Source organism: Lepisma saccharinum, chromosome 2, assembly GCF_977018435.1.
Source record: "Lepisma saccharinum chromosome 2, izLepSacc3.1, whole genome shotgun sequence".
NCBI classification, from domain to species: Eukaryota; Metazoa; Arthropoda; class Insecta; order Zygentoma; family Lepismatidae; genus Lepisma; species Lepisma saccharinum.
In genome coordinates, this window is record NC_139230.1 from 152,199,981 (window position 1) to 152,215,738 (window position 15,758).

A 15,758-nucleotide genomic window follows, 5' to 3' on the forward strand; every position below is an offset into this window, starting at 1 on the left:
TACACTTATTTCAGAAAAACGTTATAGCTCTGAGACTATTTGAGCAATCTACGTCGGATAACTTTTGTTTGAAAACAAAAACATCGGAACACGCGACCGTGTACAATTCAGAAAGCCCAAGTGAGAAAAACGGGGTTGTGAGGGGCCAAGTCCCCAAATTTCAATGAAAAAATCGGACGTTCGCCCCCTCTTCTTCCGTTATTTTGGAAAAGGGCGCAAACTTTTGCATTGTTTTCAAAGAATAGATTTTTTGCAACAAAGGGAACTTAACTTCTTTCAAGTCTCTAGTCCTCATACAGGCTGAAATATGACGCAATATGTCATATTAGAGAATAAATTAGTATATCTCGGAGACTATTTGAGCAATCTACTTCGGATAACTTTTGTTTGAAAGCAAAAACACCGGAGCACGCGACCGTGTACAATTCAGAAAGCCCAAGTGTGAAAAACGGGGTCTTTCGTTAGCCTAGGAATACTTCATGGACAATGAACAAAGAATTTGATTTCCGTGTGTGTTTTAAATCATTCCTAATAAGACGTTCATTTTAATCCAAACATTCAGTGGCGGCGATTAGGAGGACCGGGAAGTGGGGGATGCAGTTGCATCGCCAAATTTTGCCACTTTTTGCCCCCGCACTATGGCCTCTTTATGTTAAGCCTTTTCTACCAAGAAAAAGTATATTGTCTTTGCCCCTCAAATGTTGGCACCCAGTTGCCGCTACTGCAAACATTCAGATATATTTCTCAGTTGTACAAACCTTGTAAGCTAAAAAATGTAACCCCCAAAGAGTAATAAAAGTATTTCAGTCAAGAATTCATACGATGAAAATACTACGCTCAGGAACAAAGGTAAAGTCCTCCCCTGTGCATAGCACCACGCCATGAAGGCGTATAGGGAGTGTGGGGGTAACGTCCCACACTTTCTTGATCCGGTCGTGAGTGGGGGTGATGTGATCAGCATCACGTCCCTGACCGCCTTTACCCCCCAGGGTTTCCCCAAGGTACCCATGTTATTCGACGCTGGGTGGGCGCCGGGGCCGCTTCCACCGTTAGAAAAGTTCCCGGATTTGAACCGGCCGGGGATCGAACCCGGGACCTTTAGCATGGTAGTCAGAGGCGTTACCGACTGAGCCACCGCGGCCAACTCAGGAACATGCATTTTAATCTTCACGATTATCTACCGTCGCACTTTCTATCATTGTCAAGTATGTGTATTTGCAACACAAGCTTAAACCTAATTCACATTTATTTCACTGTATTAACATGCATGAAAGAATGTGATTAGAATGTATGGCTGCGCATGGGTAAACACTTCCTTGAAATAATTGTGTCCATCAGAGACAAAGCGAAAGGAAATGGAAGAAGATGCGAGAATAGATTAGAAAAGAATAAAAAGAAAACAAGAAAATGGAAGGGAAAAGAAGTAAGAAGAAAATCGGGAGTGTAAGAGAGGGGGGATACATACGTCTTACATACACCATATAATCTATATATGGTCTTACATTTATACTGCCCACCCTAATCTATCAATAAGGAGCTTCTGCCCACCCGGTCGAAAATTTCTGGCGCCGCCCCTGTGCAACAGGTAGAGAAACACTGTAGCTTTCTTCCCGAGAACTAATCAGAGCATTGTAAACAAGAACACTTCACGGTTCACAATTCGATAAACTAAGTCGAGAACCTGCTTGGACTATAAACATGTGGGTATGCAGGAACACACTCTCTCTCCTGCACACAAAAAGCAGCTACGGACATGTGTGAACATATACGACAGTTTCTTTTTCTTCAATCGTACAAGTTTTGGTCTTGCTTTCTTCACACACCGGTCCACAAGCGGTGAGCTTGTGGATCTGGTTGAACAAGCATCAACACAAGAAAAACAGGATCAAAAGACCTGAATTTATTGGGAAAAAAATTGGCATGACTCGGTAACTGATTTTAAACTTGCTAATTGCGGATGTAGACTAGTTTCCAACTTGGTTTTTATTTCAAAAATATATTTATCATGATAACAAAAAGTACGAAGAGGTCAAAAAAGTAAGGTTCAAGAACTGCTCTCTGTGCTTCCATCACTACACACACATTTCATATAAATTACCATTTTTCACTAAAGTAAACAGCTGGCAAAAGCAGAATTCCTACCAACAGTAAATGTTCTATATCTTCTCCATATGGCGCACAGAACACATTCTAGTCCAGATTGATCACGTCACATAATATTTTGTATCTACTTACATTCTGTAAATGAAAATGAAACATTCAGTAAAATAAGGCAATAACAAGCTGGGGTGCCTACAGAGGAAGAAGGGGGTACAATTTAAGGGGACCTTCAAATGATATAAAACTCAACATGCATATATTTTTTTTCTAATAGAATATGTAAAAAAAGCTTACACCTTGAAATCATGCTGGCCTCCATGGTGGAGTGGTTAGCATATCGCGCTACAAATCCAGGGGTCCCGGGTTCGAATCCCGGTCTGGACATGGGAGTTTGAGTGTGTCCATTCATCAATTGTATCATCTTCATCTTCAAAATTAGCCAAAAATGACAGAGAGACGAAGTACAATAAATCAAATAAATCAATCAATCAAATCAAACCTTGAAATAATGTTGCAATATGTGCGGTGAGGAAGGGGGTAAGGGAAATCAAAATAATAATCCTTAGTAATTAATTTACCTTAACTGATTTCAAGTCACTTTTGCTACTAGTTGCCCCGCAGCTAAAAAGGGACTTTCAATAAAAGGATAGTAGACACGCTGTCGTAATTAAATACTTCATGGGATTATGACATAACCTGGAGGAAAGGGGGAATGGGCACTCTTGATAACAAATTTAATGCACATTATGAAGTCATGTGGAGCTTGGAGATTAAGAGCCATATCGTCTCAACATATAAGATTATTTGATTCCAGACCAGCATGTGTATAAAAATGAAGGAATATTCTGTTCTCATAATCAGTAACTACAACGATAAAAGCAATGACCCCGCAATGAAACTATAAACCCAAATCTTTCTAAGAAGTCGACAGTTCAGCGCCTTCGTTATTTGCAATGTCAAAATGTATAAGGTAGGTTGGGTTACTGTTAAACGTTATTAATATCGAAAGAGGGAATTGGGAGAAGACTCAATGAGAACTGGTTTAATATACAGTTTACATTGTGTTGAAACATTATTCAAAAACCAAATAAGCTTAAAATGTCATAAAGAAAATTCATCAAGTCATCAACCTCTTCATATAATCACTCATAATCGCGATTAGCCAAAAGTGATAAAAAAGCGATGTTAAAAAACAAAAATCAAATCACTGTAACATTAACTACGGGGGTGTCCCCGTTCAAAGTACCTTATAAGATTGGGTATGTTGTTAGCACTGGAATAGATTCCATCTGTATACAACGTAGTATCAAGTACATACAATGCCTCTGATTTGGAGAAGCAACTTCCTATGTTTACGTAAAATAATATCGGTGCACACAATCTCATATTTTTGTGCTCGCCTTGGCTTCCTGCTCTTCTAAAATAGTACTTCCAGCAGAGCAATTCTGAGAACACACCGCCTACATTGCGCTTCTAGCTATTTCATTGTTATTTCTTTGTGAAAAGAATCTGATCTATTTGTGTCTGCTTATCTCTACCAAGAAATTGTTACTTGGATATGACGTCACGCTTACTATAGCTCATTTCTCCCCGAAATGTATACTCTTATATACAGGATGTACTTATGCAGCAAAAATGGGGGAGGGGTCTAAGTTATTTCGGGCTGAACCGCATAAAACCTGCGACCAGAGGTAAAAATAATATTCAGAGGTCATGAATGTTTATTAACAATCTGTTCAACAAAGCTCGAATGCTTTACTATTGACTTATACAGAAAAGATATGCGTAACAAATTAAGAGCCATTATTTTGTAATTCGAACAAAAAAAGTGATATTTGGATAGTTGAATTTTTTTATAACCGTGATTTTTTTATATGTTGAACTAGGTAATAAGAAATTAAAACCCTGAAAACATTTTCCTTCCCCTGTAGAAAATGTTGCAGTTCAAGGTCATACCCTCCATTTTTCATGAAAAGTGAACATGAGTAAGAATGGAGTGCGGTATCTTTGGAAAGCAACACCATCCCAAACTTCTTTTTTTTATATACTGTTAATATAAGACTGTTTGCTTATATACATTCAATGGTTTTGATGGGGCATTATTACCATTGTTATGTGGCAACTAAAAAAGATCCAAAATGCAGTTTGTTCCTGTTTTCGGTCCTTAATATCTTGGTTAAGCAACAGTACCCCCAGAGATTTGTTTATTGGGCATTGAAGCTCTCTATTAGGACAAGCCACCTGATATAGCACATTACTTGCATATTGATGCTGTTAGCAGATATAACCCTTTAAATCCTAAAAAATTACGAAATCCGCAACTTTAGAATTAGGCTTATCTCAAAACAGCATCAAGCTAAAAATAAACTAAGTATGCCATCTTGTAGCTGAATATGTGTACTAACACATGGAAATGAAGAAACTTTGGGGCCTCGTCTCATTTTCGAGAAAAAAAATAATGTAAATTATCACACTTCCTTCTCTATCAGAAAGTGTAACAGCCGTTTCTGCTCCCCTTCTTTATTCCAAATAGAACAGTCCATGTCTTGATAAGTTGCTGGACAGTTTTCGTTTTTCTTTCTTTGATGGATTTGATTTGATTTGAATTTAAAATTTTGGGTGCGTCAGCACTTTGACTATTTTGCACCCGTCACATTATATGGGTCCAGCCCCTTACCATAACTAAAATAGCATAATTGCAGTGTCGTGTTACTAAAATATTAAAATTTTCTGACTTTCGTTAAAAGCTGAGGCACACAAAAGGACAAAAAAACAGGACAACACACACAAAATTATACTGTCCATAGTGCCAGTCGCCAGAGCCTCGTTCGTCTGCAAAATGCAGTCCAGGGTGTACTACGTGGAAGTGAGGTTGTTTCTTTGATGGATAGCGTAGTAATAACGTCACCTCATTGTAATCACGGTGTCCGGGATTGGATGGAAGGTTGAAGTACAAGTTGTTCGGATCCCACTCTAAACTGCATGTCCCCAGTCCCGATTATCCTTCCTGTGCATAAAGTGGGCTTAAAAACAAAGCTCAACCAAGTTCTATGTACAGTGGCGTACCAATGACTTTAGAAAGGTGAGGGGGGACCTATACGATTTATTTTTTAGTAGCCAGACATCTTTTTGCCATCTTTTCCTGCCTTTGACATCCTTTTTACTGAGCCAAAAGGGTGTTATGATCTCCACTACCCACCCCCCTTTGAGCACGCCACTGTCTGTATTGCGATAAGAGTATGTTTGTAAAATATTCTGTATTATTCTACCAAAAAAAAAAAAAACATAACTTTCTTGTAAAAGTCTGTACTTGTAGCAGTATGCTGTGTGTGCGAGATTCCCAAAATAAACCAATTTCAATTCAGGTAGGCCTAGGAGTGGACCTTCGTAGTGAAGTGGTTGTCACAGCACGCCATGACACCAGGGATCCTGGGTTCGAATCCCGGTCGGGGCATGATCGTGACTGTCGCTTCATCAATTTCATAATATCATCACTCATTCTCTTGTAGTGATTAGCCAAAAGTGACAGATACTTCAACATATAAACAAATTAAGCCAAACAAAAAAATGCAACTATCTCACTTTGTTCAAATTTCAAAATAATGGCTCTTAAACATTATAATCAATAAGTTCTATCTGATTCTTTCCACTTTTCTATGGCGCTCATAAAGCCTGTATTTTAATTAAAATAATGGGTAGAAACTGCCACATATCCAATAAAAGCACTGAAGACGCAAAGACTATGTCGTCTAGTTTAGACCCTCATCAGATTGTGATTTTGCACATAATGTAAAGCCACGTACCACTTACACCTGGAAATAGCATATCATGGCTGTGGATTTATTCTACACGTGTTGTTGATGGAAAGGTTCTATGTGTATTTGCAATTTTCACATGTTACGTAGATTTTCTTCTTCGGTTGGATAATCGCAACGATGAGGATTAGGAATTAATCATTGATGAAATACGTTCAAAAAGGAGTACCAATGCGTAGGCTGGGATTAGAGTGTGGAACATTTGGGAGTTCATGCACTAATAACAGATCTAATTTTAAAAGTATTTCTTCACTTACAATATTGTTGTCAGATTATGTTCACTTTCTTCCCTGCTTCTTTTGCTGAAAATATTTTACCCAGGTATAACACGGAGACACAACATTCAGCATTCATGGATCGGAACACTTGCAGTGTCGATTGCAGAACTCGTCCTTTCACAAGCACACCCAGGGGTGGACAAAGGACAAAAGGAGGGTCTCATGAAGCGCGCTTCATCGTGGAAATTTTTGAGGGGGACAAACATAATAGAAATTTGATAGTAAATACTAAACGATTTATTATTTTTATAGTTTCACAACCACTTATATTATCTTCGCAAAAAGGATCGATTGCTGGATTGATTTTTTATTGATTTTTGGTTATTTAACGTCGTCATATTAAATTAGCATTAATGTCAGTTTGAAAAGAAACAGATCTTAACATTTTATTACAAGCGAAGTGCACGATTTATTCCTTATGGCTGATATACAAGGTCTGTATCATCATGAATTCGAACCTGGAACGTCTGATTTGAGAGTGCGCATGCAGAGCAGTTGTTTCTGGTGGAAGATCACCCCGAGGCAATGAGAGTGCCGAAAGAACAAAAACAGAAAGACAAATTTGGACAATAGCAAATGTAACACCTCCACATTAAAGTTGTTTTTTTCTTGTTCTATTAAATAAATAGTATTGCCAGTTGGCAAGGAATTACAAAAAATAATTCTTGCTCGCTTCGCTCCCATTACAACTTTCTCCAAAACAGTTGCGTTAAGTTCATACCGTAAATTCTGCTTTTGAAATAATTGTTCATATTTATGTGACATACAAGGTACCCATGATGACTAAAAACACGTGCAGGGGAATTTTGAAAATCTGGAAATACGATTCTGGCGTTTAGATGAACTTATTACCAATGTTTTACATGATATAGCAGAATTACGAGACCTAAACATATTCTCAGTATTGATTAAACATGTAAGTTATAAATTAATGCTTTGTCTTGGTGTTGTATTAGGCTATATTTAAAGAACATGCACCAATTTTAGTATGCTATTCTATTATAAATATTACTGCACTAACGATTCTGTGTATGGCGTAATAATTGTACACATTATACTTCATAAAAATGCATTAAAAATTAATACATAGAACCGAGAAATAAATAATGGCAAATATGCATTTCAAACTTATAGAGAACAGGAAAATTGTGTTTTCCAAGTGAGCTTTACCACTTTTGGTGTAAAGGATATCGTGCACCTGAAACAATACTGATATCATTTTTAGGGTGGAGGTGCATCATAGGCTTTGGAGGATGGGAACCTTGGACACCTTGGATTACCAGGGTCGATTTATGTACTTTATAATGGAAATGATACAAATAGTAAACAATACGGATAGTGTGAGAACTAATTCGGTCCTCAGAACTGACTGCACTACCCAGTAATGAGATCTTTCTTAAACTTAAATACGCTAAAGCAATAAGAACATAGCTAAATATTCCATCCGTTCTCACGCAGTGTATATTAAATCTAATTCGATTTGGTCCTACATGTTATGGGGAGTGTCTTCCCACAACACTGTAGGTATACACGGAAACAAATAATTTCAGTTTTCTTTCAAGGTACCTAACTACTTATATACAAAAATTATATAGAATGTGAAAGCAGTAAAAGAAAGTCTGTAAAAGTACCAAATCCGTGACTCCAAGCAAAATGCATTCACTTCAGATCATTTCAATGGGCGAACGAGGTGGGTAATGTATACATGATTTCAAGAACACGAAGGACAAAATACTTTTAACGAAAATATTAGAATTTACATGAAGCAATTCGTTTTCGAAAAGCATTTACTTTAGTGCAATGTTTGTTTCTTAGTGCAATTTTATTCCGATTCGAAAATAAAAAGAATTGACGAAAGTAGAAAAAGTAAATTCTCATATTTATTTCTTTGATTAAATCTTACGAAATTAATAACTGTTAATAACAAGTTAATTTATTTAACAAACACTCTTGAGATAGCAGAGTTATGCTGAAAATTAAAGACTCATTTCTTGAATTCAGGTGTATGCACATGCGTGATCACTACACAAGGAGAAACTATTTTTAGGTAACATATTTGGATATACTTACCCTGAGAACAGGTCTAGCGGACAGTAGGAACTACGGCACTGAATTCTCCCTGTTTCCTGCTGCAAGAGGGAAAAGTAGAGTTTTAGTGTATTACTATTATACGTAATATGTAAGTAATCATATACAGTGAGATCACACTATATTTAAAGCCATTTTACATTTCACGATTTGTAATGATCCAATGATAGAATCCACCGAAAAGTACTTCTAAGTCTGGATAAGAAACAAACCTACTTAATTTCTACGTAGTACAACTCCTGTGTGTGCCTAATCTACAACTACAAACCTACTTAATGTTATTCCAGATATAGTGAAACAGTCTACACTACGTCTGAACATTTTTTTTCTTTTTTCGTAGATTACACATGTATTGTAGTGTATTGTATTGGTACCATTCTTTGCTTAATTATGAAAAATTATCAACCTATAGCTACAAGCTGGGTAAAATTAAAGATACCATATTAAATGTCAACCAATTTCAAATTCTGGGTTGTAATAATCCCATTAACTTCCAATGGGATACTTATGTAGTCACGGACACTTCGAAGTGTCCGTGACTACATACGTTCAAAGAAATGTGTTGGACCCATACTGAATATGCTTATAACTTCCATTACACACACCCTCTCCCCGAACACATACAATTGCCAATTACCAATAGGCAAGTAAGTTCTTAAAATTAGTACCTGTAGTTTAGTCATCCAAAGTAGCATACTCGATGCACAAAATTTGCCATCCTCTATATCACAGACGTCAACACTTCGCATCATGAAGTTTGAGGTTCAAGTTTTGAATCCAGGAAAATATTCGATCACGTGAATTGAGAAGTCTTCACTATCACTATTCGTACTTCAGTCTCGTGGCTGCGACTATTTAATTTTAAAGACCGGAAAAAGAAACCAGATTAAAATGTTTACTTTGAAGGAAATGTAATTTCCATACGTAACATGTAGAAATAACCCTTATTTATTTATAGTGTTTGTTTCTCAGAAATGACTATGATGTAGGATTTTATATCCTCAGTCCAACTTAGATACAAGATTACAACAATGTTTAATAACAGTGTAAGAAAATACAAGTCATTCGGAGAAATCTTACCAACGTATTCATTTGTACGTTTTCTGTTATTGGGAATCCTTCCAGGCATTTTTTTCATTCAAGGAATAACGGAAATTTTTCGAATCCGCTCTCATGAACCGTTACGTATCATCGTGGCATTGAGGCATAAGACGGTCTTCCTTTCACTGCTACTTCTTGCTTTAAATTAGTCTCTGGCAATGGCAGAATAGTTTAACAAGGATTTTATTACTGAGCACAAAAAAGCAAGGAAATTAAAAAAAATATATCTATGATTCTCGTGTATCAGTTGTGGCTCAAACAGATGAGAACCTAAGATGGAAACAGAGATTTTACAACGTCCATGTTTACAAGTAGCTTTGCTCTACTTCGGTGACATAAAATATTCGCTGAGGAAATTCAAATTAAGCCCATAGCGTATAATTTTAAGCTAAATTTCACGTTCTTTGATGGCTCACAGTGGTAGTAAATAGCAAAGACGAATGTCCCATTAGACAGAGAGGTGGCATCAGAAGGGCCTAAGGATGGCAGCCCCTTTCCAAAGAAGAATATATTCTAGAGTGATACTGATTTTTTACAGTAAAGGATTAGGCTAAGAGACTCGGATTCGGCAGGTTACGATTTCTCCGTGGTAATTTCTCAGCCATACCAAGATAAAGTCGAAACTGTAGAGTTTACGAAGAACACAGTCGCTTTTCGTTTCCTAGTTTCTTTAATTTCTTTTAGACATTATCCTTCATTCCCTTGTCAATGCTAAGCTAATATGTTGAAAGAATTTAATGTTAACTAACAGTAAGACCAAACAATCAAATCGAATCAATTTATTACATCATGCACTTCCCTCCCCTGCCGTCTATAATTGAAGGAGGAAGAAAATTAGGTTCACACGCAAGTAATGCAGGGGTGTATTCCCCCAACTGAAAAACAAATATATATGGTTTAATAGCAAGTGCTCGTTTTCAAAAATTACTTGTAATGCCTTGAGAGAGAAAGAAAACTCTCCGAAATGAAATCGTAAATCCGCTACTGGTGTCGTGAATATATAATCATGTGGCATTGAGAAAAATGTGTTTTGTCTACTGCAGTGGTGGGATAACGGACACAAATTCTGAGGAAGAGGCGAAAAGGTGATTATTACTGCTTCAAGCAACAAGATGACTAAAAATTGAGTTCTGTTTTTTTTTCCACGTATTACAGAGAAACAAATACTCAACAAAAAAGAAAGCCCGTCCCGAGATGCTTTCACGTCATTTATTCAGATACAGAGTGGAATAACCTGGAAAAGACCTTCACTGCCAGTTCAAGATCTAATAATTATTAAACATCACCATGTCTCTATTCTTTATGAGCTTAGTATGACGGAAAAACAAACAGCAACAGAAAGAAAATTAAGTAATGATACTCAGAAATGCTCCAAAACCAGTTCAATCAGTTTTACAACCAATCAGAACCATCAGATACATATATGATAGGTCACCGAGTAGAAGTTCAAACGACCTGGTAATTTCAGAAAGAAGTAAACATATTTTATGATGAATGACGCTCAACGCTCGTTCCACTTTAAAATTCCTAGAAACTGAGGAGGCTGGCGGGGGTTAAGGAATGAAAATAGAGATCTAATTACCAAGAACAGTTCTCCGGACTACTTTATTACACGAGTACGTATCAGCATTTATTTAAAATGAACACATCTGTAAGCGTGTAGCCAGCCATATTTGGCTTTCGAATGCATCTAAAGTCTTACTCCTAAAAATAAGAGCCTGTATTTCGTAAAAGAAAATTTAGGAAGTCAGAAAATTTATGTCCGTCTCGAACCGATTCGGGCAGCGTTTAATGTGTGATTCCTTTTGCTCATGATAGGCTACAACAAACATTGCATGAACCTTTCCTATAGCATTCGGTGTGTCTCTAAAACATTTACTGAAACATTTTTCCAGGAGGAAAAAGATGTTGGGATGTTTCTGAATCCTTGTTCATAATGAATGGTTCCACGATGAGAAACTACTTGCGAGCACAATTAAGTAAGTACTACTTAACAGTGGTAAGTAGTAATTAATGATAAAACAGTGGACGCCTAGTAATTAGACGTTGATAGCATGCGTTCAAGAGGTGATGATCAGGTTAAAAACCGACAGCCAAAGTATACCAATAACATTTCCAATTTCGACTGTTGGTACACTCTAATACCAAGTCCTCGGTTCGAGTCCTGAGCGAGGCATTGGCATTTCATCATGTTTGTAATCAGGAATAAACTGCGGCTGTTAGGAGCTTACTGGAAAAAAAAAAAGCCGAGACTCCTATAACTTGCAACCTATGAGTAAAGCAATCTTCCACCGTGCATTTCATTGTTTTCGTTTATCTGGCTATTTGTATATTAATTTCATCAATATTATCCTTGTCCTTGACTTCACATCCACCCCCTGCAAAGAAGCTTTCTAGTTTCTGGTTATAACAAAACGTTTTAAAATGGCTTGTTTGCTATGCTCGTGTTCACACGACTGTTCCACAACTACGAAAAATATGTTTAAAAAGGAAGAAACGCACCACAGAGAAAATTAAGAACCGCAATAGTCGTGTCAGTTGTTAGTTTGATGGTTACGCAGGAGACCAGGCTTCGATTCCTGAGATGGGCGTTACTGCATAAGCGGTTTTGTGGTTCACCGATAAGTTCACTGTGACCGAGATCGGGAATGAGTGACTCCGCACTTTCACATCCCGTTCTTGACTTCATGGCAAGATACAAAGCACAGGGAACAAGTCCTTTCTACATTACTATTTCAAATGTAAAATGTGGTTCTATGCGAGATAAATTTTACAGTTAACTGAATGCAAAGTTTTCAAGAATTACGAGTTATAATAAAGGATGCGAGTATATAGAGCAACGCCACAATATCTGGCAATTCACCATCAAAACTATACTTGGTAGTTTAAATGTAATTACAAACCACAGAGCTAGATAAAAAATTCACACACGCGTCTCATTTATTGACCTATTGACACTTTTCCCTCAAACTGCATATTCTGGAAACCGTAACACAAAGATATAGAAGTATTGGGGCGATCTTCGAATAATTTCACAGGCTTTGCTTTTATCATCTCGTGCCTGGTAAGATATGAATGCCTTCAGCTGCAGCTAGAGAATTGCTGGGGGGGAAAAAATCAGAAAACTTCTCACAAACTTCGAACCATTTCCATTTTATGACTTTGCTGAGAAAACCTTGCATGCAAGGTCTCCTAAAAGCTAGCTGTTCCTTCATGTGTAATGAAATGTGAAAAAGGCTGGAAAAATACATCCAGAAGTATGTAATAGACCCAAAAGAGGCAACTAACGTTATTGTACGTTATACATAGTAACCATGAAAATACATTGCTCAAATCATATACGAAGCAAGAACGACAATAAGAGCAGTGGAGCAAAAGAACCATACGCCACTTCGTGTCATTTTTATATCACATAAACGCTTTTTCCTGCAAATATATTAGTGTTTCACTGTTATTGTATCAACTCCTTTTATTGAGCGGTATGATGTGGCTTCATCAGGGTAATAAGCAATGGAGTGTAAGTTTCAAACGATCGGAAGAATGTAATTGTGCGTGTCATTATAGAAATTATACTTTCAATGTAACAAAATTACCCTTCATCTCCACAAGTGCTCAACCGTGAGGTTGGTGTTCCTCTATCTTCTCTGTACGATTGGTTTCCACAGGCTTCTCCTGCTATGTGCATGTCTCAAAACATCTTCATTTGTTACTCTGTCTACCCATTTGATCTTCAACATTCTCGTGTAGCACCACATCATTCTATTCCTTTCAACTTCAGCCACTGCCAATGCCTCACACCCATAGTGCTGTGCTCAAGAGAAATGCTCTTAGGAACCTCTTCCATTAGCCACATTTATGTTCCTGGTGGTTAATAATTGTTGCCTTTTCCCTGTGCTATCCAACATGTGATATCTATCCTGTGTTTTCCGATTACTGTACTCCCAAGTTAGCCTCCCCCACTTCATACAAAATTATCGTCATGATAACAGAGAAAATAATAATTTATTTCATTTCTTTACGTCGATTCGAAGTTTGAGTATATTCACTTACAAGAAAGGCTTATTTCCGCACTATACTCGAAGGAGAGTCAAGTGATTTAGCTTAATTTCAATCCAGTGCGCAATACTGCACTCATATTTTTATAAAAAAATACCATATTTATCATATTTTCAGGGAAAAAAATACTTTCCTATCAGTATTAATTCCAGTGTGATTTGGATACAGTTTCAACACAAGTCTTCAAAGTCCTGGTGAATAATTACAAATGGTATAATATATCAGTGGGTGAGGCTCTATTTGTCCGAGCCCGACCCTGTGGTATCGCGCTGCGACGCCAAGGGTCCCGGGTTCGAATCCCGGTCGGGCTTGGTTGTTTGTGAATGTCCATTCATCAATTTCATCATTTCATCACTCATCCCCATCTTCGCAAATTAGCCAAGAGGCACAAAACGCGAAGTAAAATAAACTAAATCAAATCAAATCAATCTATTTGTCCGACCGGTAACAAACTTAAATATGTGAAACTTAAATACTAATAATAAGACTAATAATAAGTGGAAATGCCTTGGTTCTGCCCTTCAATTATAATTTTAACAATCATCATCATTATCACTATTTCTCATCAAACATCTTGGAGTTCCTTATGTCTTTCTTCCCTTTACTTTCACAGTCTTCTTCAGCAAACCGTCATGTCAAAAGATCTATTCTGTTCTTTTTCCTAGACGTGCTGCTGGTACTGAATCTATTTTCTCGTCACTTCTTCCGACAAAGGAAGGCATCGGGTTGGACCTTGGACAAATGGACATGTTCTTCAGGATGGTGATAAATGCAAAGTTGCGCAGTGGTAAGTTTCGGAACCTCACAGAGGTTCATATATCGAATCCAAAAGATTGTCGCATGGTAGCGTGTGATGCCTGATGCATAGTCAATTTGGGAATGCTATACTAGGGAGAAAGCGTCTTCGAAGTGTGCTCTTCATCTTGAGAGTCCTACCGGAAAGGGCAGGCAGCATGCAGAAGAATTATTTATCTAACGACGAGACCATCGTGCACGATGATACTCTGTGGTGTGATAGTTGAAAACCTGGCAGTTCTACAGACGTGGCAGAAAGAAACGAAGCAGGGGATACATGCGAGTTCATCCAGTTCATACCATTCCTCTCTATCCAAAGTCCGGAGAATAAGCCTCCACTGTCCGTTTTCCGAGGACATGTCCTTTCACCATCCTAAAAAAACATGTCCAAGGGCTAACCCAATGAGTAATTTCTTATTTGTTATCTTGTATGTCCGTTAAATTAACTCATCATTTTCCATAGTCAGGCACATGTCAGTATAAAACAATTTTGAAGAAAGATAGATTAATAAACTATTTTAAATCTGTCAATTTAGAATTTAGAATGAACAATAAATTGTAAGCAATATTTCAGTAACAAGAACTGGCCGAGTGATTATCGTATCGGACTATGAGGCCAGACGCCCTAGGTTTGAATCCTGAGTAAGGCATGGATGCGCGTTTTCCCCTTCATCAGAATATCAGTTTATCACCCCATCGTAACGATTATCCTAAGTTGGTAGAAAAGTGACGTAAAGTAAAGAAAATCGAAACCAATAACTTTATTAGCACATTTCCCTCATATTACAGTTTAACTTTGCCACTGATTACCATCAATGAGCTTAACTGTCATTAACACCGCCTGCATTTGAGTGCTATGGACCTAGACTGGTCGGCCCCCGTGGCGGAGTGGTTAGCACATCACGCTACGACGCCAGGGATCCCGGGTTGGAATTCCGGTCTAAGCATGGATGTTTGTGAGTGTCCATTCATCAATTTCATCATATCATCACTCATCCCCATCTTCGCAAATTATCCAAAAGTGGCACAAAAGCTAAGTAAAATAAAGCAAAATCAATCATTCAACCTAGACTGATTACTTACTCTGTCTGGAGACGACTTCGAAACATGCCACAGGACTAGAATCGTAACTTTCTACGTCAGAAAGAGAAATCATTCTACGCTACCTTCAGGTTGTATTAGAACTTATCTAGGGCATTACTATTCTGAGAACATTTCACTAGAGTTCATGAAAATCTAAGCATTTAAGAAATTCGGCCCTGAAATAAGCAAAAAATCTTGTGGGTGAACACGAGTTGCGTCCTTTCCAAGTAGAGGTAAGATGATGACGATTGAACTGGAAGGTTGCTAATTAAGCATGCAAGGTGCAGAGTCTTTACTGGCAAGGAGTCACTCGAATCGAGGCCAAGTAGAACCAGCTGGCCAACGAGGTGCAAGCAAGTCCCTGTCATCGCACGGGTGTGCAAAAATCCTTTTGTTGCGCTTCGAATTAAATGGGACAACGCAATTATTGGCAGCACGTGTG

General features: G+C 37.7%; 1 protein-coding gene across 1 annotated transcript in view; it reads right to left on the bottom strand.

Moving 5' to 3' along the window:
* Positions 1 to 15,758, bottom strand: part of LOC145983708 (inositol-pentakisphosphate 2-kinase-like) — a 325,632-nt gene that overhangs the window by 11,622 nt on the left and 298,252 nt on the right. Inside the window, exon 9 of the mRNA XM_083116761.1 lies at positions 8,264 to 8,322. Within this exon, the coding sequence (XP_082972887.1) occupies positions 8,264 to 8,322 (59 nt within the window). The remainder of the gene's footprint in view (positions 1 to 8,263; positions 8,323 to 15,758) is intronic.